The sequence below is a fragment of the Marmota monax genome, unplaced genomic scaffold (assembly GCF_021218885.2).
Source record: "Marmota monax isolate L192 unplaced genomic scaffold, Marmota_monax_Labrador192_F-V1.1 WCK01_AAM20220418_F8-fsc00009, whole genome shotgun sequence".
In the NCBI taxonomy this organism is placed as follows: Eukaryota; Metazoa; Chordata; class Mammalia; order Rodentia; family Sciuridae; genus Marmota; species Marmota monax.
The window spans coordinates 27,121,044-27,147,760 of NW_026694710.1; the positions used below are offsets into that span (position 1 = coordinate 27,121,044).

At 44.9% G+C, this 26,717-nt stretch overlaps 2 protein-coding genes across 25 annotated transcripts in view; both read right to left on the reverse strand.

The window, feature by feature from the left end:
• The window catches only part of Htt (huntingtin), a 141,065-nt gene extending 140,346 nt beyond the window's left edge, over window positions 1–719 (reverse strand). Inside the window, exon 1 of one of the 2 annotated variants that reach the window (XM_046423853.2) lies at window positions 379–718. In XM_046423853.2, the coding sequence (XP_046279809.1) occupies window positions 379–557 (179 nt within the window). In that variant the 5' untranslated portion in view covers window positions 558–718. Of the gene's footprint in view, window positions 1–378 lie in introns of both variants that reach the window. The other variant, XM_046423854.2, reaches the window with a different exon arrangement.
• Window positions 720–3,889: 3,170 nt separating this feature from the next.
• Grk4 (G protein-coupled receptor kinase 4) overlaps window positions 3,890–26,717 on the reverse strand; it is a 102,075-nt gene continuing 79,247 nt past the window's right edge. For 14 of the 23 annotated variants that reach the window (XM_046423515.2, XM_058572471.1, XM_046423518.2 and 11 more), the window contains 3 exons: window positions 26,572–26,709; window positions 25,931–26,068; window positions 23,908–24,069 (listed from right to left, as the gene is read on the reverse strand). In XM_046423515.2, the coding sequence (XP_046279471.1) occupies window positions 24,019–24,069; window positions 25,931–26,068; window positions 26,572–26,709 (327 nt within the window). In that variant the 3' untranslated portion in view covers window positions 23,908–24,018. Of the gene's footprint in view, window positions 4,448–10,889; window positions 13,139–13,626; window positions 23,854–23,907; window positions 26,069–26,571; window positions 26,710–26,717 lie in introns of those variants that run through there. The other 9 variants (XR_009224842.1, XM_058572464.1, XR_009224841.1 and 6 more) reach the window with 9 other exon arrangements.

The window sequence follows — 26,717 nt, forward strand, 5'->3', positions numbered from 1 at the left end:
GTGCCACTTGCAAAGGGAACCTCCCATTGGACGCATCCTCGCTCCCCCGCCCCCCGCTCCGCGGAGCAGACCGACAGGCATGATGTCACCCACTATCCCGCAGCTCGTGCCCCGGCCCGCTCCAGGCGAGCTGCGCCCCGAGCGGGGGCGGCTGAGGCCCCACCACAGTCACGGTTCCTCGCCAGCCAAGAAGCAAGTTCGCTCCCTAACTCTCCACTCGCAGGGGAGGGTGAGAAGGCCGGGGCGACGCCCATCGGCGAGTTGGGGACAGGCCTCCCGGCGGAGGGCACCCAGGCGAGGGCGGGCGACCCTCCGTGGGGCTGCGCGGTCGCCGTCGCCCGAGCGCAGGCTCAAGTCGCGGGGGCCGCCCGGACTCACGGTCGGGGCAGCGGCTCCTCGGCCACAGCCGGGCCGGGCGGCGGCGGCGGGGGCGGCTGCAACTGCGGCGGCGGCGGCGGCTGAGGCGGCGGCGGCGGCGGTTGCTGCTGCTGCTGCTGCTGCTGCTGAAAGGACTTGAGGGACTCGAAGGCCTTCATCAGCTTTTCCAGGGTCGCCATGACAGCCTCCCGCTTCGCGGGGCAGCCCCCGGAGGCCTCGGGCCGGCTCGCGCAACGCGGCGCAGCTCAACAGAGGAGCAATGAATGGGGCTCGGCGCCGCAGGGAGAAGTGGAACCCCAGCGCCCGGCCATCTTGGGCCAGTCCCGGCAGCCCCCGCAGCGCCCTGCGTCTCGCAACGCGGCGCCGGCGGGGGAGGGGCCACGCAGGGCCCGCGGGATTGACAGCCGCCAATGGCCGGCTGGTGCGCTGGCCCACCCCCGCCTCCACACGGTCGCCCTTAGTAGCCACCGCCCCTCAAAGATCGCGGCGCCACTCCTCAGCGAAGACGCAGGACTCGGCGGAAAGGGGGCGGGGAGATCTGCTAGGAGGCGGGACAAAGCGGAAGGGGCGGGGCGAGTGCGAGGCTTGTCTGCGGGGCGGGTTGTGGGCGTGGTGGCGGGGCGGGGCGAAAGCGGGGTGGTTTCTCCTGGAGGAAAGGTCCTGGGGAGGGGCACGCGCGCGGGGAAGGCCCCACGCGACTCCCGGACTCTCCGCCAGAGCCAGCTCTGGCACGGAGCTGGAGGCCCTGCGTGACTCCTTGTCCACCGAGCTGGCCGGTGGCCTGAGCTAGGGGCTTGCTCTCGACAGCTCGACAGACACCGTGTTGGGGGCTCCTGGACAGGAGGAGGGAGGCAGTGAGTGGCCCCTGCGCAGGACTCGAGGCTCCGTGTGGTCCCGGGCCTCCAGAGGGACTGGTCTGGGACAGGCACAGATGAGCCATGGCTGCTGCCCGAAGAGGCTGCAGTTAGTGCAGAGAGAAGCAGCTTTAATCATAGAGACATCCCACAGGAAGAACTCTCCAGCCCAGGGGTGTCCCCTCTGTGGGAGAGCAACTCTGCCCTGGACGTTGGGCAGGACCTCCAAGGCACTCCTTGTGCCCAGGCGTGTAGGCAGGCGCTGGGCAGGTCCTAGTTTCCAGGATCTCCCTGCCTGATGGGAAGGTGGGAGAACAAGCAGAGGGGCACCAAAGGTGGGGGGGCACCAATGGGGAGTTCCTGCAGTTTGTGCAGCAGGGAGTGGGGTTGGCCTCAGGGAGAGCATTCTGGGCAGTGATGAGGGGCTACAGCCCACACAGAACATATCTGCAACTCAGAGTCCCTGTTGGGTGTCCACAGTTTACACCTCCACCTGCTCTCAGATCCTGTCAGCTGTTCCAAAGTGATCAGGTAAAGGGAAATAGCATTGTTCCCAAGGGGACAGCAGCAGCCCTCTCTTCCTAGGAAGAACTGCAGAGAACCTTGTTTAGGCCTCAGTTCCCAGTTGTTAAGGTCTTTGTCCACTGTGTGGGCATGCCAGCAGGGCTCTAGGTTCTTAGTTGCTGCCCTAGGCAGATTTGTACTATGGATCTTGAGCCCCACCTCCTGGAACCAAAACCCTGTGAACCCTAAGAGCTGCCAAATTAGAGAGGTCCATGTGGCCTGAACCAAGAGTCAGGGAGAACTGAGGCTCTCAGCCTAATGACCCAAGGGGAACAGTCCCGCCACAACCAGTTGCTGGAAGGGAACCTCTCCCAGTCCTGCTTTTAACTGAGAGGCAGCTGCTACTTGAGCCAACCTAGTCAGACGTGGGGGAAGAGAGGACCCAGTTAAGCTATGCCCAGATTCCTGACCTACAGAAACTGAGGTCCAACTGTGGGTTGGAAAGCCACTACATTTTGGGATGACTTACAATGCAGCCACGGATAGGGCATTGGTTTGCTTGGGCTGCTATAACAAAGTACCACAGACTGGGGTTTAAATAGTAGAAATTTATAAATTTCTGTTTTATAAAGTTCAGTTTTAAAGCTCACAGAAAATTTTGGATTCATCAAAAAAGAGAAAAGATTAACACAGTGAACAATTAGACCTGGTCTCTTCAAAGTCTTAAAAATGGGCACAGTGCCTGAACGCAAAGACACTTCAGTAATTTATCCTAGAAGAACAACCAGGAATATGGAATTAAAAAAAAGAAACATTTGTTACAGCAACATCAGAACAAAAAAATACAAATGACACATTATTAAATGAATCATCATACAGTCATATGACAGAAAACCCATGGCAGAAGCCCACATAGAAGTGCATCTGTGACTCAGCAAAGTTTACAGAGCATTGGCAGATTACTGTGTGTATCATGACACACACCCCTTTATCCAGAAAAACACACATACACATAGTAAGAGACAAGGTATCTAGTCACCAAGATGTCCACAGTGACTCTCTGTCTGCACAGAGGAACTAAGGGTGATCTATATCTGAATCTTTGTGCTTTTCTGTGTTTTCCAAATTTTCAGCAGTGAAATAGCAGTACTATTCAGAGGAAAAATACATAGCTGGATGGGCAGCTAAAAATGAAACTCTACAGCAGACTTGTGACTGATCAAAGAGAGAAGGTAGTGAAGCAGCCCAACTCTCACCAGCTGGGGACGGGGAGGGCAGTCCTGAGTCCAAGGCCAGGTGGAAGCACAGACCAGGCAAAGCTGGAAAAGGAAGGAAACATGAAGGAGACCCAGCAGCTACTGAGAGTGGAGAGGTTGCCTGGCTGGCCCTGGCCCTGGCCCTGCCCCCACAAGAGGTGGGAGCAGGAGCAGAGGTGAAGGTGTAGTACCCAGGCCAGGAGCGGAGCAAGAGGAGCCCCTGCCCAGATGCAGGCACACAGCAAGCCTGGGCATGGTCTCGCTTTGCCGCTGTCCCTCCAGTGACTAGGCTGCGGTGTGACTTTGTACTATATTAACTGGCCCTACTGGTGTGTTTGGGTTTCAGTCTCCCATTTGTTCTCTGCACTTCCCATCAGTCCTTTGTCGCCTTTTCTGTCTTCCCTATTTGGGGATAGTTAAAGTCTCATTCTACTTTTGAACCTCCAGTTGTTTGAAAGCTATGCACTGTCTTCTTTCAGTGTACACCCTAGAAATTACAGCATCAGTCCTCCGGGTATCAAGATCTGGCAATGGTCAACACTTGAGCCTTTCCTCCCTAGTACAGAAAACTTCACAATAGTAAATACAACTTCCCTCTCCTCTCAGTTTAGAGGGTATTATTGGCATGTGTTTTAGTTAAATACAGATATACACACACATATTAAAAAGGACATCGATACAGTAATTGCTGAATAGTTAGCATTTATTTAAATCGGCCCACATAATTATGACTTTTTTTACTCTTCTTTTGTATATCTATAATCTTCCATTGAGATAATTTTCTTCTGCCTGGAATACATGCTTTAGAATTTATCTGACAGTGGATCTTGTATTGCCAAAATTCTTCAGTTTTAGTTTATCAGAAAATGTCTTAATCTTACCTTCATTCTTTTGTTGGTGCTGGGGGTGGGGGCGGGCTGGGAATGAAACCTAGGCAAGTGCTCTGCAGTGAGTCACACCTGACTCCACCTTCTTTTTTTTAATATTATTTTTCAATTTTAGGTGGACACAATATCTATTTTTATGTGGTGCTGAAAATCAAACCCAGTGTCTCATGCACTCTAGGTGAGCACGCCACCACGCCCCCCCCTTTTTAAATATTTATATTTTAGTTGTAGTTGGACACAATACCTTTATTTTATTTATTTTTATGTGGTGCTGAGGATCGAACCCAGGGCCTCGCACGAGCTAGGTGAGCACTCTACCGCTGAGCCACAACTCCAGCCCCTCTCCTTGATTCTTAATGGCTTTTTGGTTGGGGATAGAATTCAGTGTTGGCGGTTATTTTCCTTCAGCAGATTGAAGACCCGGATAACACCACCTCTGGCTTCACATGCTCACCATGGAGAAGTCAGCTGTTGATTTAGCAGTTGCTCCTCAAGAAGATCGCATGTGATTCTTTGTCTGGCCACTTTATGAAAACGATCCTTGGTTTCTGTAGTTCGTGTGGAGCACCTGCATGTGCAAGGAGAGACCCAGCCACTGTTGACAGGCCGCCTGGGATGCCCTTCAGCATCCAGCAGGAGGCGGGGAGAGGTCAGCCGTGGTGTTCTTTTCACCAGCAGGCTGTTGCTCAAGCCTAGAGTCTCCTGACCGGCCAGTTTGGAGCCTTTCAGGCTGTTTCCTTCCAAATCCCTGGAAATACACAGGATGACAGGGAGAAAGAACCTGTCCTGCTGTACCAAGTGTGCTGTGACCAGCAGGACCTGACACTGACTTAGGTCCCATAGGATGATGAGAGCGTGGGAGACAGGTGCCTCTCCTGGTGACTCTGTTTCCCCCATTAAGCCCACTGCGTGCCTGTCCAGCATGTGTGCCTGTCATTATCTGGGCGTGGGTAGCAGTGTGAATCTGCCTTCCTTGCCTCTGCCTGGAATCAGCTGGGCTGGATCAATGTGCTGGTGGCCTTCACCAGCCTGGAGCCCTCTCAGGTTCTGTCCCTCTGCCCCTCTCCTCCTGGCACTCCAGGTCAGCATCTGTCAGGGCTCTCCACCAGACCCCATCTTCTGCCATTTCTACTGTTTTGCCTCTGGTGGCTCTGTTCTGGATAGTTCCATCTGGTGGCTCTATTCTGGTTAGTTTCATCTGGTTTATCTTATTAGTCCCCTCTGGTTGTTTCTGTTCTGCTACTAAACCTTTGCTTAACCATCAAGTTCTGGAATTTTGTAGTTTTCAGGACTGGAATGTCTACCTCTTTCTACAGTATGCAGTGTCACTTCTGCTAGGTTCTAGTTCCCTGCAAAACCTCCCAGCCACGCAGGCTTTCTCCTGACCTCACAGTGTGCTGTTTCAGAGTCTCTCAGTTCCAAGCTGGAGCCTCTGAGCATGCCTCTCCTTTTAAGTACCTGCCCATTCTCACTCACCAGGCCTCATCTCGCATGCATGGTTATCTTTGTGTACTGGACATTCTATCTGGAAATCATTATAGAAGTAATTTTAAGGTTAAGGTATTATCTTCCAGAAAAAAATTTTTTTTTTTCAATGCCACACCCCTAGGGATCCTGGAAGACTTGGGCTCTCTTAAAGTTTTGAGAAATGGTTGAAATGTGGTTGGAATGCAGAAACTTGGTCTGGTCCCAGTGGACCACGTATATTTGAGAGCTGATTTATTTCCCAGTTGCCCTTACTGTTGGGTGGGCTGGACCCCATAGTGGAGAGTGCACTGCCTGAGACCCCAGTTCTGGCATGCTCTGGATTTGATTTTTGTTCCCTAGTCTCCCGGGTCTCTTGTGCAAATCAGCAGAAGCCGCCCTAGTATCTGGTTATTCAACTTTTCCTGGCTTTATCCACAAAAGCCATTTTCTCCTGATGCTTCTATTTATCTAGCTTTATTTTCATCAGGAGGATAATCTATGTTCTATAGTCCATCAATATATACTGAAGTTCCTCCCAGAAATACTAAACATAATGTTGAGACTCCGGATCCTTCCATTATTTCTGTTTTTAACATGAATGCCTCCAGAGTATTCCTTTATCAGGTAAAGTGCTGCATTTTGGGGCTGAAGAAGTAGCTGTTTGAAGCCAGGCAAGATGGCACACACCTGTAATCCCAGTGGCTCAGGAGGCTGAGGCAGGAGGATTGAAAGTCCAAAGCCAGCCTCAGCAAAAGTGAGGCACTAAGCAACTCAGTGAGACCCTGTCTCTAAATAAAATACAAAATAGGGCTGGAGATGTGCTCAGTGGTTGAGTGCCCCTGAGTTCAATCCCTAGTACTCCCCCATAGTTGTTTATTTTAGCAACCATTTATTTATATTAAAAAAAACAGGTGTTGTATTTGGTCAAATGCCTTTATAGCCTTTATGAAAATGATCTTTTATTTTTCCTTTGAACCTATATACAAGTTTGTTTTTACTAGAGTTCTTAATATTGAACCATCCATGAATTATTGGAATAAACCACATAACATTATGATGCAATTTTTAAATGTGTTGTTGGCTTCTGTTTGATAATATTTCATTAAAGATCTTTACATTAATATTCATAAAAGAACATGGAGTTCTTTGTGAGGTCTACATAAGATTATGGTCATCCATTTGTACTTGCTTTATAAATAGGATTGGGAGGTTTTCTTTTTATAGGTTCAGGAACATTTAAATTCATTTGAACTATTTGTTCTTTGAGGTTTGCTAACATTTCCATGTCATATTGAGGCAGAACATAGAAATGGGGACCTTGGAGAGTGGGATCACACCCCCCAGGTTAAAACCCTAGGCTCAGCTTGTTTTGTGGTGGTGGTGGTTTTGGCTGCCTAAATGAAAGGACCTCTCATGCTTGGATGTCCATATATTCTGTTGCTGCCCCAGGTTTCCTTGACTACCCTAATAATATAAAGTGTTTTGAACACCAATAGCTGCTCTGAACCCAAGCAGTGCTTTTGTTTTAAAGAACAAGCACAGGACAAACTCAGGTTAACACACAAACACCTTAAACCATCCCAGTATTGCACTAAGAAATTAAAATTACAGGGCTGGGGATGTGGCTCAAGCGGTAGCATGCTCGCCTGGCATGCGTGCGGCCCAGGTTCGATCCTCAGCACCACATACAAAGATGTGTCCGCCGAAAACTAAAAGGTAAATATTAAGATTCTCTCTCTCTCTCTCTCTCTCTCTCTCTCTCTCTCTCTCTCTCTCTCTCTCTCTCTCTCCCTCTCTCTCTTTAAAAAAGGAAGTGAATCTTTAATAAAAATTAAAAAAATAAAATTAGACACTTTCCACTGAGCCAGAGAAAGAGAACAATCAAGGAAGACTCGCCAATGAAAGGTTAGTTCCTCATTGAAACAGTAAAACAAACAAACAAACAAACAAACCCAGGCAGAGAGCCACAACAGTACCCTCCTGGGAGCTTTCTTTGCTTGCTTCTAATAAATCTGCTATAGAATTCTCACCCTCCAGCGTATGATTACTTCATTCTTCTGGTTTGTGAGACAAGAACCCTCCAGTGCTCACATGACTGACTGTGTGTTACAAAATCACCTGAGCCCAGTATGTTTTTGAAGGGTAGCTCTTTTAATTTTTAATTTAATTAGTTATACATGACAGTAGAATGCATTTATGCACTTTGATATATCATACATAGATGGAATATAATTTCTCATTTTTCTGAGTGTACATGTTGCAGAATCATATTGGTCATGCAGTCACATAGATACATACAGTGATAATGTCTGTTTCATTCTATTATCTTTCCTATCCCCACATCCCCTCTCCTCCCCTCCTACCACTTCCCTCTACCTAATGTAAGGTAATGCTATTCTTCCCTGCTATTCTTCCGCCCCCAGCCTTATTGTGGATTAGCATCTGCATATTAGAGAAAACATTAGGCCTTTGGTTTTGTAGGATTGTCTTGTTTCACTTAGCATGATATTGTCCAACTCCAACCATTTACTGGCAAATGCCATAATTTAACTCTTCTTTAAAGCTGAGTAATATTCCATTAAGTATATATACCACATTTTCTTTATCCATTCATCTGTTGAGGGACACCTAGGTTAGTTCCATAGCTTAGCTATTGTGAATTGGGCTGCTATAAACATTGATGTGGCTGTGTCACTACAGTATGCTGATTTTTAAGTCCTTGGGTACAAACCAAGGAGTGGGATAGCTGGGTCAAATGGTGGTTCCATTCCCAGTTTTCTGAGGAATCTCCATACTGCTTTCCATAGTGGTTGCACCAATTTGCAGTCCCACCCGCAAAGTATGAGTACCTTTTCCCCACATCCTCACCAATATTTATTGTTACCTGTATTCTTGGTAACTGCCATTCTGACAGGAGTGAGAGTAGCTTTAATTTGCATTTCTCTAATTGCTAGAGATGACGAACGAACACTTTTTCATATATTTGTTGATCAATTGTATTTCTTCTTCTGTGAAGTGTGTGTTCAGTTCCTTAGCCCATTTATTGATTGGGTTATTTGTTTTTTGGTTGAATAGAAGTGGTGAAAGAGAACATCCTTGTCTTGTTCCAGTTTTTAAAGGAAATGCTTTCAATTTTTTTCCATTTAGAATGATGCTGGCCTTGGGTTTAGCATATATAGCTTTTACAGTGTTGAGGTATGTTCCTACTGCCCCAAGTTTTTATAGTGTTTTGAACATGAAGGTGTATTCTATTTTATCAAATGCTTTTTTTTGCATGTATTGAGTTGATCATATGATTCTTGTTTTTAAGTCTATTAATATGATGAATTACATTTATTAATTTCTGTATGTTGAACCAACCCTGCATCCCTGGGATGAACTTCACTTGATTGTGGTGTGCTATCTTTTTAATATGTTTTTGTGTGCAATTTGCCAGAATTTTATTGAGAATTTTTGCATCTATGTTCATCAGGAATATTGGTCGGAAGTTTTCTTTCCTTGATGTGTCTTTGTCTGATTTTGGTATCAGGGTGATATTAGCCTCATAGAATGAAATTGAGAAGGGTTTTTTTGGATGGGGTCCCCTCTTTTTCTATTTCATGGAATACTTTGAGGAGTATTGGTGTTTATTCTTCTTTGAAAGTCTTGTAGAACTCAGCTGAGAATCCATCTGGTCCTAGGCTTTTCTTGGTTAGTAGGCTTTTGATGGCATTTTCTATTTCAGCACTTCAGATTGATCTGTTTAAAGCATGTATGCCATCCTCATTCAGTTTGGTAGGTCATATGTCTCTAGAAATTTGTCGATGTCTTTGATATTTTCTATTTTATTAGAGTATATATACATTTTCAAAATAGTTTCTAATTATCTTCTGTATTTCAGACATGTCTGTTGGGATATTTCCTTCTTCATCTTGTATTTTAGTAAATCAAGTTTTCCCTCTTTTTCTCTTCATTAGCTTGGCCAAGGGTTTATCTATTTATTTTTTTCAAATAACCAACTTTTTGTTTTGTCAATTTTTTGAATTCTTTTGTTCAATTTCACTAATTTTAGATCTTAATAAATTATTTCCCTCTTCTGTTTTTGGTGTTGATTTGTTCTTCTTTTTCTAGGGCTTTGAGATGTAGTGTTAGGTCATTTATTTGTTGACTTTTTATTCTTTTAATGAAAGGACTCAACGCAATAAACTTTCCTCTTAGTACTGCCTTCATAGTGTCCCAGAGATTTTGATATGTTGTATCAATGTTCTCATTTACCTCTAAGAATTTTTATATTTCATCCTCAATTTCTTCTACTATCCATTCATCATTCAATTGTGTATTATTTAGTCTTCATTTGTTAAGTAGCTTCTATTTTTTATTTTATCATTGACTTCTAATTTCATTCCCTTGTGATCTGATAGAATGCAGGGTATTATCTTTTTTTTTCTTTTTTTTTTTTTTTGTATTTACTAAGAGTTGCTTTGGGGTATAAGATATGGCCTATTTTAGAGAATGAGCCATGTGCTGCTCAGAGGAAAGTATATTTGCTCAATGATGGATGAAATATTCTATATATGTCTGTCAAGTCTAAATTATTGATTGTATTATTTAATTCTATAGTTTCCTTATTTAGTTTTTATTTGGAAGATCTGTCCAGTAGAGACAGAGGTGTGTTAAAGTGATCCAGTATTATTGTGTTGTGGTCTTTTTGACTCTTGAAATTGATGTACATAGATGCTCCACTGTTTGGAGCATAAATATTTATAACTGTTATGTCCTCCTTATATATACTTCCCTTAAGAAGTATGAAATGCCCTTCTTTGTTTCTTTGGAATAACTTTGGTTTGAAGTCTACTTTATCTGAAATGAGAATGGAAACCCCTGCTTGCTTACACAATCCATATGCGTGATAAGTTATTCCCCGTCCTTTCAGCCTGAGGATGTCTTTGCCCATGAGGTGAGTCTCTTGAAGACTGCATTGTTGGGGCTTGCTTTTTTAATCCAATCTACCAGTCAGTGTCTTTTGACTGATGAGTTTAGGCTGTTAACATTCAAGGTTATTATTGAGATATGATTTGTATTCCCTGTCATTTTATTTCTGGTTTTGATTTGTCTTGGTTTCCCATTTGGTTGAATGTCCCTTTAGTGTAGATGCTCCCTTTGCTGGTTCTTTTTTTTTCCATTTCATCCTCATGGAATATTTTGTTGAGAATGCTCTGCAGTGTAGGCTTTCTAGTTGTGAATTCTTTTAACTTTTGTTTATCATGGAATGTTTTAATTTCATCTTCAAATCTGAAACTTTTGCTGGATATAAAATTCTTGGTTGGCATCCATTTTCTTTCAGAGCTTAAAATATATTATTCCAGGATCTCCTAGCTTTGAGGGTCTGGGCTGAGAAATCAGTTGAGATCCAAATTGGTTTCCCCCTATTATATAATTTGATTTTTTTTCTCTCGCAGCCTTTAAGATTTTATCTTTATTTGCCGGGTTCCTTCCCTAGCGGGGTCCAGGGAGTCCTGAAGGATGAGTGGCGTCAGCAAAAAGATGAGACAGGAGTCGTTCCGTTCGAGCAATCTCCAGAGAGAGAGCTAATGCAGCTTTCTCTGGGTCATCTTTTATTACAATTTTTCTCATCATTATAGATTCAGAATACGTCATTGATTATATAATTTAAAACTTTGCCAAGACATGACATTTCCTTAACCATGATTGGGGGTACAAAAAATGTAACATTAATTTACATTTTTCCAGGATATGTCCTTCAGTTATATAATTATTAAAAGTACAGAATCATTAATAAAATACGTCACTAATTTACATTTTTTCAGATTTTCCCAAGATTTACTATTTTTCCCGAGATATGCTATTTTCTTATTAACTAATGCCAAACTACATAACCAGACTCTAAGTCTCCTAACCAATCATTAACCTAAAGTACACTTGTACTTTATTTCTAATCTAAAATTCCCATCTAAAAAAGTCCCTTTAAATCTTATATTTAAAATACCCTAAAGTTTATGAATCATTCTTAAAACATATCAGAAACCTATACAACTAAAAGCTTAAGAATCTCTAAACTTAAGAATCTAAATAAAATAATATTTCTAACATTATTCTAAAACTGTGTCTTACAAAGCTATTTTAATTAATTCCTAAATTTATTCTCATAAAACTGGTTGAGCTGCTTTCTCAAAGAGTTTCTTTGTTTCTCAGTCAAGGTGCACTAGTTCTCATATCTTTATAATCTTTCTCAATAGAAAGGAAGTTCTAAAAATCAATCCACTTTCCACCAATATTAACTATGCTCATCATATATCCCTATGTAAAGTAAGAAAGGGTTTATAAAAAGAGAAAAATATATCTTTATATGTTTTAACTTTTCTAAGTGTATAATATAACTTTCCTTAATCAAAAATGAAACTGCATGTGGTGAACTTTGTGAAATAAGCATACTGATTAGGTTTTCTAAGAGACCGGAAATATGGGCTTGGGTTCTAGTTGGTATAATCAATGTGGTGCCTAAAATTCTCATGACCTTTCAAAGGATGATTGTTGTCCGTTATCAGGTTTATCCACAATGTACTGTGATAGAAGAACAGCCTTCTACTTTGTCCTTGATATGCTGAGGGGTAGTAGAACAGCCTTCAAGGCATGAACTACCTGTTATGTTCTAGCCATCTGAAATTTAATTTGTTTGGCATTTAACATACTCATGCCTCCTGTCAGAAACATAAGCATGAAAATGCAAAGTCCCAATTACATAAAAAAGGGTCTCATGGTTTCGGTTTCCCACCAACCAGCGTGGCTTTGCCAGCATTCATCCTCACTGTGACCCTGTCAAGACAGTGGGAGAGCGGCTTTGCCAACACTTTTTCTCACTGTGACCTTGTCAAGACAGTGAGTGGGGGATCGCCTTCACCATTTATTCTCTGTGTTAGAGACACATTCACATTATAATTTTCATTATAATTGTCTTGGTGTGGGTCTGCTGTAATTTTGTACGTTCGGGGTCCTGTAAGCCTCTTGCATTTGATTTTCCATTCCATTATTTAGGTTTGGGAAATTTTCTGCTATTATAACATTGAAAAAAAATGTGCATTCCTTTGGCTTATATCCCTCTGCTCCTTCATCTATTCCAATAACTCTTAAATTTGGTCTTTTCATGTTATCCCATAATTCTTGGATGTTCTGTTCATGGTTTCTTACCATTGTCTCCGAGTGTTCAACTTTACTTTCACGATTATATATTTGTCTTCATTGTCTGAGGTTCTGCCTTCCAAGTGGTCTAGTCTGTTGGTGATGCTTTCTATTGAATTTATAATTTGGTGTACTAATTCCTTCATTTCAAGGATTTCTGCTTGTTGTTGGTTTTTTGTTTTGTTTTGTTTTGCTTTTTTCACCATCTCTAACTCTTGATTGAAGTGGCGATCTCCGGGGTCAGCAGCAGTGTCGGCTTCAGTTGTATCTGGGACAGTGGTTTCTTCTGTGGCAGCAGCACCCAGAAAGAAGACCTCCAGGTGACTTCAGGCTGGCAGCAGTGGAATCAGAGCCAGCAGCAATAGCAGTAGCTGTGCAGGCAGCAGTTGATTGACAGAAGACTACTGGTTCAGCAGCAGCGACCCCAGAGGTAGCATCAGAATTTGCATCTGAGTAACCAAGGCCATGCTCAGGGAAGAGACCTCCAGGAACAGCAGTGGCTTCTGCGGCATCCCATAAAGAAAACCTCCAGGTGACCTCAGGTGGCAGCAGCAGAGTCAGTGGCAGCAATCGAAGGGTAGCTCTTTGACAACTCCATTTCTACTTTGAAATCAGTCTGTTTAGACAAAATGTGATTTATAAATATATATATATATATATATATGGAAGCTAGAGAGGAAAGGAAAAGAAAGGTAGGGGATGTCTCATGAAAACTGAAGGAGGATCGGGGTCAGTAGAGGAAAGGGGCCAGGGCATGAGGGAAGAGGGGAGAGGAGAGTCCTGGGAGCAATACTGGCCAAATCATATTGTTGTGTACAGATAGGAATATGTAACAACAAACCCACATTATATACAACAGATCTTTATTATTTAGTTTATTGTTTTATAATCATTTCTGCTTTCATTTCTTTCTTCTTTTTTCTTTTCAAACAAAAATGGTTGGGATGGGGTTGTGGCTCAGTGGTAGAGCGCTTGCCTAACATTCGGGCGGCACTGGCTTCAACCCCCTACACAACATAAAAAATAAACAAATAAAATAAAGGTATTGGGCTGGGGATGTGGCTCAGAGATAGAGCACTCACCTACCATGTGTGAGACACTGGGTTCCATCCTCAGCACCGCATAAAAATAAAATAAAGACATTGTATCCACCTATAACTAAAAAAATAAATATTAAAAAATAAAATAAAGGTATTGTGTCTATCTACAACTAAAAAAATTTTCAAAAAAATTGTTTCTTTTCTACCCCATTGTGCTAGACACTCAATTTGCTTATTTTTAGGCCTTTATTTTAATTGATGTAATTAAAAGGTAGAAGTGTTCTCCTTTAAGAACTGTTTTGGTTGCCTCACATATATCCAGATGAATGATGATATCATTTTCATTTACAAATCTCTGCAATTTTGGTTCACATACTTTCTTTTTCCCAAAAGAGTTTTAGTAGAGGCCATTATATTTCCAGGTGACAGAGTCTTTTTTGTTTACTAACTTTATTAATTCATAGGTTTATTTTATTCATGATCAAATATTGGTTATAACTACTTCTGTATTTGACTCTGTTTGCATCCATTTAAGATGAGCCCTCCTGAGCTCCTAAGGCCCTCTGGCCCTCCATCCCTGCACAGAGTCTGGATGGACAGAGAGGGGACTCGGCTCATCCTTGCCTTAGCAGAATGGCTGTGACATGGTGTTAGCTTCCTACCACTTGGTCTCTTTGAAGACAGATGTATCCCAGTGTCCTGTTTCATGTTTTCTGGCCTAGAATCTACCTGGCCTGATGGAAAGACACTGACTGTTGATTTCTGTCGCTTTTGCGTGTGCACTTGCCAGTGGTTAGATCTTAAGTTTTCTCACTCAGTTTCAGACGTGTCTCTTGGATACAGCACAGAGATGGGTTTTGCCTTGTGACACTATTTGAAAAAGTTTCCTTTGAATCAGCAAGTTAACACCATTTACATGTTATGGTGTAGGTTTGGTTTTAGTTATGTCAGAAATTATTTCATATTATGACCACTGTATATGCCTCATCCCACTCTAGCCCACTTTCCTCCAGTAGTGTATTTTGACACTCTTTCCAACTGGCTGGAGGTAGATTAGGTAAGTAATCAAGCTCTGTGCCCAGAGAGGACCAGTAGAAGGAGCCTATCAGTGGGCCGGGGCTCTGTGGGGATGTCTTGGGAGTGTGCTGTTATTCCTGTCCTCTTTCAAGGTACATTCACAAAGACCAAGGATGCGCAGCTCTTTGCAGGACTGTCTCCTGTCCTCCAGGTGACTGCTCTGATGACTCCTCTGACCAGAGGCCTTCCCTGGCGGGACCCCTGCCCACACAATGTCCACCCTGCACATTGGAGCTTGTTTCCCACGCGGCCCTCTCCTAGAGGTGCTGCAGCTGGCTACCAGAACGTCTGCTCCACGAGGACATCAACTCCTCACAGAGGAGGATGCAGTGGGAATCTGAGAAATGGATTTGCGTAAAGCTGAGGTGGCAACTGCTCTGGCTTTTCTATAGAACTCAACTTTCATTGTCTCCTGGTTCAGTCCTATTGTTGTGGCCTCAGGTACTCGTTAGAAGTCAGCAAAGCTTACATCATAGATGAATGCTAGACACGAGGATGTAGAATAAACTACTTACCAACATAACAACACAGCGCTTTCCTTTCAGCCAGGTCCCATCCTTCAGCCTTTACTTTCAGCACTGGTTAGTAGCTTAATTAAATGCAGCAACCACATTTTGGGGTGCTTAGCATGTGCCAGATGCTAGGGATATAGTAAGTAAGACGGCCTCCTGACCCAAGGAGGTCAAGCCAGCAGATGAGGAGAGCTGTGACAAATTGCCACTTCTGCTTCCCAGCTGCGGCACAAACCTGTCCACTCTTCCCTCTCCAGGTGTTGGCTCCTCTCACACAGTGGGCTGGGTGCCTCTTGAGGTCTCCAGCAGGCCTCTTGTCTGAACATCTGCTTTACTCTTTGTGTACGCACCCTCCTAAGGGTAGAACCATAACTCCAAAGGGCTAAGAGCCACATAATTTTTTTTTTTTTTTATGGTGCCAGGGTCTTGTGCACGTGAGGCAAGCACTCTATCAACTGATCTGTATCCCTGTGTCCTCAGTCCTTAAGAGCTGATAGACCCAACCTGATCTTTTCTTAAAATTGGGAGCCATCTCGCCACAAAGCCATGAAAAGATAATTTCGGCTTTACTATAAATTACTGCAAATTCTGAACCTGCTTGGAATGCCTGGCTCTCTGACCAGATAACAGCCCTCTCTGAGGCTCTAATAGTCCTCATAAATTCTGATGTTGGGGCCAGCAAAAAAATGTAAACTACCATTAGTGTGATGCTTGTCAGAGTTCTGTTATCTGTAACCCTCCTTTGTGTAACTTTCTGGGCTATAAAGCTGGGCTGCAGGAAAGCTGGGGTTGCTGCTGTCTTGTTCCCGCGGTTTTGGGAGGGAGAGGCAGCCCTGCTGGTCGAAATAATAAGCTTGCTTTAATTTGATTTTAATTGGAGTCAGTGGTCTTTTCTTTCGTCCTGGTCTAACAAGAGCCTCATGACTTTCTAGCACCATTAACGATCTGGTCCCAAGTCAGATATACAGACGTCTCCAAGTGTGTCTTTAAATGTGTTGATTTCTTTTTTTTTTAAAGCAAGGACCCAGTCAAGGTTCATGCATTGCACTTGGTTGTGACATCTTTCAGCATATAGTTTCCCAGTGTTGTTTCTTTTCTTTCAAATGGAATTGACATTTTAAAGAGGAACAACAAAGTAGGTGTACAGCTGCCTTCATGTTCAGGGTTCTCAGTGGTTCTAGATAAGTTTCTCCAGGAGCAACTTCTCCCTTTGGCAGACTCACGACAATCGAGTCTTGGCCAAGGTCTGAGGCTCAGGCGGTTTATTCCAGCAGCTGCATGTCAAATGGTGGGAGCAGGCTGGGGTGTAGTAGATGACTGCCTGACTGGGAGGGTGTCTGTCTAAAGGCCATTCTGAGTCTGGGGGAGTCTTTTCTTACATCATGAGCCAGCGGGTTATCATGTGTTCCTCTCATAAGGGGAGTTTAAACCATCCTTGGAAAGGTCAGCTTAAGGTTTTCGAGAGTGGATTCTGTGAGGCGGTGGGCTTGTCTCCTGGAATCCCCCAGGTCAGGGCATCACACTGCTGGTGACACACAGTGTGGGCTGGACGACGTGTGAGTGGGCTCTATGAATGTCAGCCACAGTGCTCCCAACAGCCTGCTGCAGCTGCCCCGCCCCGCCCAGTACTTGGGCCTCCACTACACAGTGCTGGCAGACACTGAAATGTGATGAGCATGATGTGCTACAGGGCAGATGAAATGTGTATTGGAGTTTGAATACTCAGTACAAGATACAGTTTGTAAAATATCCTACTGTATTCACATTGATTACATGTAGAAGTGGCCTTTGGGTATATTGCGTTAAATAATTAATTAAAGTTGCTTCTTTTTTACTTTTCAGAAATGACATATGTGACCAGCTTGTTTTTAGACAGCTGTGGCAGAGATTTGACTAGATTCAAGTGGAGCCTCCAGAAAGCTTGTCCCAGAGGCAGGGTCTGATGGGTGATAGGGTGACTGCCTTCCTTCCTCTGCAATAAACAATTTGTGATTGTTCTTTGGATCTGCAATAATGTGTATTCCCAGGAGGCTTTCACTGGCAATTGGGGCATCCATCGTGGATTCTGGCCAGAATCATGCCCATGAGGAATTGAAAGCTGTGACCACCCACTCTGCCCGGACTGCCTGGCGCTCCTTCCTTTACCCTCTTCCTTTTCTTCTTTGAATCTTACCATAGACCATTAAAAAATCAAATGGGTCATGATGTCTTCTGATGACCGTCCTACCTCCCTGGAAGCCCCTTAAGGCAGCTCTGTGTCCTCTGGAGCACTTGCCTATTTTATGACACAGCAAGTTGCCATAGGCTCCTCTTGATGAGCCTGGGGGTGGGAGCTGGGTGTGCTCTTTGCTTGGGGCTGTCATTTCCTCTGGCCTTTCAGAGCTCAAGCCAGGAAACTGTGGGCTGCTATCCCAGTGCCTGATTCATTCATTTTTATTGTGGTAAAATATACAGAAACTTCTATTTTAACCGTTTGGAGTATGTGCTTCAGTGCTATTAAATAGCCTCATGTTCACATTGTTGTGGTCTGATTCAAATCTATATTATAAATGCTTTCTCCCTATGTATTTAACATTTATCACACAGGTGTAGAGCCAGATTCTCTCTCATTGACTCTCTGATCCTCTTCTTCACTTCCCGTTTGTCCTCTTGGCTCTTTCCTGTTGACCCCGAGTTTCTCTCTCTCAGGCATCTTGTAATTTAATCTCCATTAATGGGGCAAAGATTTTCTTAAAAGCTGTTTCTCTGGTCAGCTTTCACTTTAAATCTTCAAGTTGTCTGTTTCCATTCTGAGTTTCTAAAATTTCTGGTTGATAGTGTTCTATGATATCTGCAGCCTCTTGTTTTAGGTCCACTCCTACCATAGGTAGGGTCTAGTTTAAGTGTGAAAATGGAGACCCAAGTACCATATGTCCACGTACTATACACAGGGAGATGTGTCATGTAATATGTGATGTCTTTTACCCTGTGTCTGAACATCCAAAAGACACGCTCCTGTTTCTGAACTCAGGTTCAGGGGCTCGTCTCGTAGAAAAACTGATGTTCTCCATAGGAGAGTGGGTTTACTCAGTGGCCAGAGAATGGAGGGCCTTGCTCACAGATCAGTTTGCCAACTCTCAGCGGGTGAAGCCTTATAAATAGAGAGGGAGAGGCTAATAAAGGGGAGGAATACTCATTTCTTTTATGGGAATAGGCAGAGATCTTCCAGGAACTTGAGTGCCACCTCTTTTTACTCCTTTTACGGTCTGGTGTTTCAGGCATGGTGGCTGGTAGGTACCTGTAGCTTTAAGGTAGGGAGAGAAAGACGCGAGGCGAGTCTAAGTCAAGTTAACCCTATGAGACTATAAAACTATATTATAGTTTTGGCAAACCATTTTCAAATGATCAATATGTCTACGTGCAAAGCCAAATAGAGTCTGACCCTGTTATGCTCGAATTCGGGACCCCCAAAGACCACCAGAGACCCAAGATCGATGTAAGCAGCAAAGAGGTGTTTATTGCGAGCTAGCTCGGTCCTCCGCGCACACACACAGCAACTGGTGACGCTGAGAGGCCCCGAGCCCAGGGTTTGCAGCAGTTTTATACATTCTTTGGAGAGGGCAGGGACTTCACATACATCATAGCATCTCTTAGCAAATCATCACACACCGCAGGAAAATCGAATAACAACTCTAAAACATGATTAGCGCATTCACTGGCGGGAACAAGTTGGGTAGGGGTGATTGGTCAGTACAAAAGGGGTATTCATTTGAACTGATTGGTTTAAGCCAAGAGGGGAGGACGTGCTGAACTACATGGTTTCCCAACATGTTATCAACCACCATAAACTACTGGGAGGGTCATCTGGCATCCCAGGTATTTCCCTTTCTCATGCTGATTGGTGGCTGCTAGGGGGCTGCTATGGGTCCCCACCTATCCTGACGGAGTCAGGGACATCTGGCTCAGTAGATCTCTCCTGTTATTTGTAGATAAACAACTTAGCAGGGTGGGAATGTGCTTAGGAGTGCTCTGTGGGTTTTTCCAAGGACAAAGGCCATGTCCCTTCCTTGGACAGGCTTTGCTCTGAGATAGAGGCTGGTTTTTCAACCCAAAGGTTAAGGCTGCAGAAGGGACAAACTTCCTGTGAAGACAGACCCACTCTTGGGCCCAAGCCAAGGATCAGCATTCCTTAGTCCCAGAAAACTAACCCAGGCTACTATCACCACCATTGTGACTGTGTGAAGCAAGTGAAAGATTAACATAGTGTTGCCCAGCTATGTGACCAGAAAAATTAGTGATTTTTAAGTCAATTAAGAGAAAGTGAAGCTAGAGGGTTTATTTAGGTTTTTTGGGGTAACACTCCTTGCTTCTATCTTGATGTAACATTTTCATAATGATCTGGAAGGTCAGATTGACAGGAAATTCTTGGACACTCAGAGATCAACACCAAGAGATGGTGACATGGGAAGAGTTCCAGACCCACTCACCGCCTGCCTCCCTTCTCTTCCCACCTGCAGCTCTTCCATTGCAAAAGAACCTCACACATCCCCCAGTAGACACCCCAGCAGCCTACCTCTCGGAACCGTGTCCTTTCTTCCCACAAACACCACCTGTTGGCCAGCCTTTGGATATGCTTGGCCCTTGGAAGCTGAGATCTAGATGAGACACCTGGAAGGAGCTCAGGGCTGGCTTCAGAGGGGGTTCTGGGGAAAACAGGTGCAGGTGGTCTATCTTCCCACATCCTCCTCCTGCTGTGGGAGAGGGCCTAGGGAGGCTGGCATGGAGCCCTCAGAGCAATCCTGGATCTAAAGGGGTCCTATTATGTCTCATGTTCAAACCAGAGTGATACCTAGTGTTCCTAAAGTACCTTAATCCGACTGTGTCAGAACTGAATTGAATTGTAGGTCACCCAGTTTGTGCTGGAGAATCGTTCCTGTGGGGAAAACCCCACACATTTGGTGTCAAAATGTCTTGAGAGTAGCATGAATATGGAAAGAAAACAATGTTTTTTCCTATCTTAGTGTGGGAAGCCGTTCTCGCACATGATTAAGCTACCTGCCTGACTGGGTGTGAGGCGCTCAGACCAGCTGTGTCAGAGCCTTCCCCACCCTTTCCGGGTGCAAGGGCTTGTCCGTGTGGGGGTGTGACTGACCATTGACCTGGAAACCAATCACTGATTGGAATGCTGTCCCCCTCGACCTTCACTGGATAGAATTTTCCCAAGTTTTTTGTTCCCCAATAAAAGCCCACTCTCTGGCGTGCTTCTTCCTCTCTCCTGCTGGTCTCTTGTGTAAACCTCGCTACCACATCAGGTGGCTAGAGGTAGGAGCGGGGAGAAGCCGTCTCTTAACTGGGCAAGAAAAAGGTAAATTGAGTTTTATGTGTCTTTAATTTGATCTCACTAGTTAACTTCTATGTTTGGAACCTCTAGTATGAAGCTAGCGTGCTATTCGCGCGGCAGATTTGGCGCCCACGAGAGAGCATATTAGGCTCCTTGTTTTCCTGTTCCAAGATTACTTGCTTCTGTGCATACAGGAAGTAAGTTCACCACTGTGCACCTGCACCAACAGAGGACCACCTAGACAGATGGACTTGGACTGTAAACAGGTGGTAGCACAAAGGTGATCTGTTTTCCTTATACTTTCCTATATTTTTTATAAGCATGTGTTACTTTCTGTGATTATTAACAATATTTACTGAGCAGTTGCCATGTACCAAACACCCCGCTAAATGTTTCAGACACAGCTTTCCTCACAGTGTCCCCTGAGGCAGGAACTCCCATCTTCATCCTACAGATGAGGACAGCAAGGTGGACAAGAGAGGGGGCCAGAGGCAGCGGTTGTAACCAGCCTGCAGAAAACCTCAATCTTAATGCTGTGTGTGTGTGTTTGTGTGTGTGTACTAGAGACTGACCCAAGAGCGCTCTACCTGTCAGCTACATGACCAGTACCTTAAAAAAGTTCTGAAGGCTGGGGTTGTAGCTCAGTGGTAGAGTGCTTGAAGCATATCACGTGTGAGGCACTGGATTTAATTCTTGGCATCACATAAAATCAGTAAATGAAATAAAGGTCTTGTGTCCATCAACAATGAAAAATATTTTTTAAAAAAAGTTTTTGAGAGAGGATTTCATTAAACAGGTCTCAAACTTGCAATCCTCCTGCTTCAGCCTCCCAAGTAGCTGGGATTACAGGCACGCACCATGGCACCCAGCTCTCTTATGCTATTTTGCCTCAATCAGAAGATAAACAAAGTCATTTCCATCCTATTACTGAAGGCCTCAGATCCCCAAATTAACTTCCCTGTCCCCTCATCCCAATACAAAGAAGGTTCCCAGCCTCACAGAGACAAAACACTGGCCTAAATGCCACTGTGCTTGAGGCTGCTGAGGACGTGTGGAAAAGCAACTTTCATAAACACCCAGATACAAACTAGACTGCAGAAAGCACTGGGGGTGCAGGCGACTTGGCAGTGGCCGAGCAGGTGGGCTATCTGCTTCCGATGCAGCTGCCTGTGCCGCTCCCAGGAAGGCAACCTGAACGGCCTCTGCTCTAGCCCTGAGCACACGGGATTCCTTCCTCACACAACTATCTGATGGTGTCACCACTCTGCTTCAAAGTCACAGAGATCTGTCCCTTGACTTCTCACACAGCAGAAGTTCTCAGCTACAGGCAGAGAAGATGGAGGCTCCCGTTGGGCCCTCTCTAGCCTCGACCTTGTCGAATGCTCCTGATTTGCAGAAGTCCCTGCTGGACTGGGTGGAAAAGAAAGTCCAAATTCCACAGAGAATTCTGGACCATCTTGAAAGCCCTCTCTGGTTAAGTGATGTCTCTTCCTCCCTCTGGTTTCCTGCTCAACTCAGACATGCCCTCCTCTTGAAAAATGCAATGCTGCCCTCCTTGGTATGTGTGCCCTCTACACATGTCCTGCTGCTGCCCCTCCATGGGCAAACAGCTCCTGGACCTTGGCTTATGGTCTGACAACCACGAGAAGGTCCCACCCTAGTTCTCAACGTGCCTCACTTATGCATCCTCGGACAGGGCCAGACGCATCAGTGGAGCCGGGGAACTGAATTTTGTGGGGGACTGAACCCAGGAATGCTTTACACTGAACTATATCTCCAGCTCTTTTTATTTTTGAGACCAAGTCTTAGTGGCTTTGGACTTCACGGAGTTGCTAAGCTGGCTTCAAATTTGTGACCCTCCTGTCTCAGCCTGTCACTGGGATCATAGGTGTGGTCCCTGTGCTCACCAGGGCAACTTTCACTTAGCGTTTCAGGACGACATTCCTGAACCCCACTTCACCACAGACAATAAAACTGTCTTTTTTTATTGCTCTAGAGAGCCGCCTGACATTTTCTTGCAGGAGCCAGGCCTCCCTTCCGCAGGGGAGAACCAAATAAAGAATTTGCCTATGTAAATGCACTCCCATGACTTGATTTTAATTCTATTTTCATCCCACCAAAGTTCCCAGTGTCCAGCATCACTGAAAAAAGATCCACCATAAATTATAAATGTGAGTTATCAATTTTTAAATTCTGGCATCCCTTAATCTCTGTGGGAAGTTCCTAAACTGAGTGCCAACCAAAAATACCTGGAATGTTGGCACACTCATCCAGGACACAAGCATAGGCCTCTCACAGACCTGCCTGGTTAGCTTTCCAGCACTGTAATGGAATGCCTGAGATCATCAACTAATGTAGAGAAAAGACTGGTTTTGGCTCAGTTTTGAAGGTTTCAGTCTGGTTGGATCATGACTGGTTGGGCTCATGGCTCTGGGCCTGTGGTGAGGCAGCAAGTGGCAAAGTAAAACCATTTACATCACAAACCAGGAAGCAAAAAAGAAAAGAGGAAAGAGACTGGGCTCCCACAATCTTCTTCAAGGGCACACCTCTCACTAGGCCCCACCTCCCAAATGTCCCACCACCTCCCAAGGTGCACCCTGGTGACCACTGAGCCCTCAGCACGGGCCCTGGGGTACACTTATTCAAACCATAGCAGTGCCCTTAGCCTCTGGAGTTGCCGTCTGACATGAACTCCAACAACTCAAGGCCAACACAGGCCAGAAGCACAGTCCCAGCAAGCCACAGCACTCTGTGGTAAATCACCCTCATGCCTGGTGCAGTGGCACACAACTGTAATCCCAGTGGCTCAGGAGGCTGAGGCAGTAGGATCTCAAGTCCAAAGTCAACCTCAGCAACTTAGCGAGGCCCTAAGCAACTCAGTGAGACCCTGTCTCTAAACAAAAAAATATTTTAAAAAGGGCTGGGGATATGGCTTAGTGGTTAAGCATCCCTAGGTTCAGTCCCTGGTAACAACAACAACAAAAAAATCACTCTCGCATGCTACTCCAGGAGCCTCTGCCTGCTAAGCCCTGACCATGGAAAACCACCCTTCTTCAGAGGGCAGCAGACATGCTCAGCCACAGAGACATGGACATCAGGAAGGTGGACACAGGGCCATGGAGAGACAAAGGGGATGTATTGAGCCAGGGCTCTGTAACACCCACAGCCTCCCCTGCTTCCCTCTCTTCTTGAACCACGGCGTCCGTTGTGGAGTACTTTGGTACTTTGGTATCCTGGGATTAGGAGCAGGGCACTGCTGACAGGGTGGACTGTCATAGACTCGAAGCCCTCCTCCCTTCTCTGTGGCACCTGTGGAGCTTGACCAAAGCACCAGAGAGTTTCTGGGTACCTTGGAGGTGCTCTATTTTTTTCTTCAATCTAGCTACAATGAAAAGACAATAAAGATATTAGTGCAGAAAAATCTGTAAGGGCACACTTTAAGCTTCATCATAGATTGTGTTTATTACAATTTATGGAGGGGATGGGACACTGAGCACGTGCTCCTTCATGGCACCAGGTCTGGCTCTGCAGTCTGCATGGTGAGTGGTCAAAGTGTTGATTCCCCTTCCTTCTCACTGGGGCTGGTGCCCAGGCAGCCCTGCAACACATAGCGCAATGGCCAGCCTCAGGCATGTTTCCGAGGCAAACTGGCTCAACTCCCCTTACGTGCACATTCAGACCTCAGGATCCACGGTTTCTCCATGCATGGATCCAACCACTCCGAGTCAAAGATATTTTTTAGAAAACAATAAAAAACAACAATTCAACAATAGCAAAAAAATAATGGACATTTTAAAACAAAATATAGCAACTATTCATGCAGCATTTACGTTGTATTAGGTGTTATAAGAAATCTAGAGATGTGAATGAATACAGGAGGATGTGTAGCTTATTTGCAAATATTATCCATCTTATATAAGGGATTTGAACATCCTCAGATTTTGGTATCCTAGCAGGGGTGGTCTTGGAATGAATCCCCCAAAGAACCTGAGGGACAACTGTATACAACAGTTGAAAAACTTCTGGGGGATGCTAATTGTAAGGCAAGCAAAAATCTTAAATATTTTCTCCTTATTTACTTCAAAAAACGGAAGATGCTTAATTTGCATACATAGAAAATGCTTCAGATAAGTTCCGCTCCTTAGTCATTCTTAGTCAAATTCACACAGCCCATGGTTGAGAGCATAAAGGGAGTGAGGTTTACTGGCTCCTTCACCAAGTAGCAGCATGGTGAGGAGTTGGGTAATGCTGCATGAGTACATTCTCTCATCTGCAGGTTCTCCATGACATGGACACCGTAACAGGCCCCAAGAGAGCATTTCCAAGCACACTCAGAGCAGAGGTGGGCAGCACAGGTTGGTCAGTTCATGACTGCCCTAGTTCTCTCAGGACATGTGGTCAGGGCAATTGCTACTTAGGGAGGTTTTTCCACCTAAGTCTTGTTTTCTATACTGAAAAAGACAAATTAGAATGCTCGCATTCAAACTCCTTGAGAATGGTCCGGTACGAGCACAAATAATGCACTCATCCAAGGAGAAAATTTTTCTTGGAGATTTTTTTTTCTAAATTTAATACTACTACAGAAAATCTCTTCAAATGAATCCCTTTTCAGGAGGGAACCTGCTTCCTGTGTGCAAGCAGGCACCAAGATAGCTGAGGAGCAAGCACAGCATGCAGGAGGTCAGCAGCAGGCCCTGCTCAGGGGGGTTCCACAGGATGCTAGTCTCTGAGCTTAGGTCAAAATGCCTCATCACTGGCAAGGAGCTACTGTGAGAAATGCTGGTAAGCCACTGAGGCTTTTTGAATCAGAACAGTCTCCTCATCAGCAAATATCATTGTGAGGAGTTATTTTGGCCCAACTGTAAGTAACGCCATGTTTTTTAAACTATATGAAATTTCTTTTCTTTTTTTGGGGGGCGGGGGGCACTAGGGATTGAACTCAGGGGCACTCAACCACTTAGCCACATCCTCAGCCCTGTTTTGTATTTGGGGCACAGCCTCACTGAGTTGCTTACTGCCTCACTTTTGCTGAGGCTGGCTCTGAAGTTGCAATCCTCCTGCCTCAGCCCCCCAAGCCACTGGGATTACAGGCAGCACCACCGTGCCTGGCAAACTATATGAAATTTCTAATAGAAGACATTGCAAAAAGAAAGTACTGTTTTTACCTTGGTAAACAGTTTCTCTTTTGACACATTATATGTGTATATACATATACACATATACACACACACTCACATACATATGTACATGTATGTGGGTATTGGGATTGAATCAGGAGTGCTCTGCCACTGCACTCCATCCCCAGTACTTTTTATTTTTTGTCTTGAGATAGAGCCTCACTAATTTGCTGAGGCTGACCTTGAACTTGTGTCTCATTGCCTCAGCCTCCCAATTTGCTAGGACTACAGATACGTATCACTGTGCTCAATGACACATCATATTTCTTTTAAAGTTTTTACCCCTCCACGGAAGACTCTATAGAAGAAATTTCTTTTTCGTCTGAGAGCTGGAGGACATTCCTTTGCTTTCAGATCCAATGACAAACTTCCCTCATTTTCACTTTCGTTGATATCCCTAAAGCATCCAGATTCGATAATCTGCACACACAGAAGAGAGCACAGAGAAGCTGCAGAAACACGTAAGGTCAGGGGTCCCCCAGAGCCATCTGCCCCTACCCATACCCATGCTTGATGTGGGGCACCTCAGAGCTCCTCAGCCCATCTGGTTCCCTTTCCCAGACTCCTCTTTCCTGTTTCCTGATCACTTCTTGGAACAAGTGTTGTGGCCTCTTCTCTTCCTCTCTGAGTGTGCCACCAGAGGAGTTAATACCACGGCTGTCAGCACCCTGCTTAGGGAGCAGGACTCCAGGACGGCAGGCAAGCCACTGTGTTGGCTGCCTCCTATACACTTCTTTACTGTGACTTAGTTCTGGGTAACTGCCAATATGGTCTTGGCTTGTCCATGGTCTAGTCACAGAATTAAATGCCTGGCATAAATTCACCTTCCAAATATAAATGTGAGCATGCGAGCACCCACACCCACACACACTTCTGTCACTATTGGAAGTAGCATAAACCTGCTCTGCTGGAAAGGGTAGTACCTCAGTCTGCCAGGGGATGGAGACACACCCAGTAACAAATTGAGCGTAGAAGCTGTCATCTGTGGTGTCCAGGTAGACTCCTTTCACTGCAGAGAACCGCCCAATATCCACGACATCCTTACAATAAATGGCATGAGGCTGTGCCC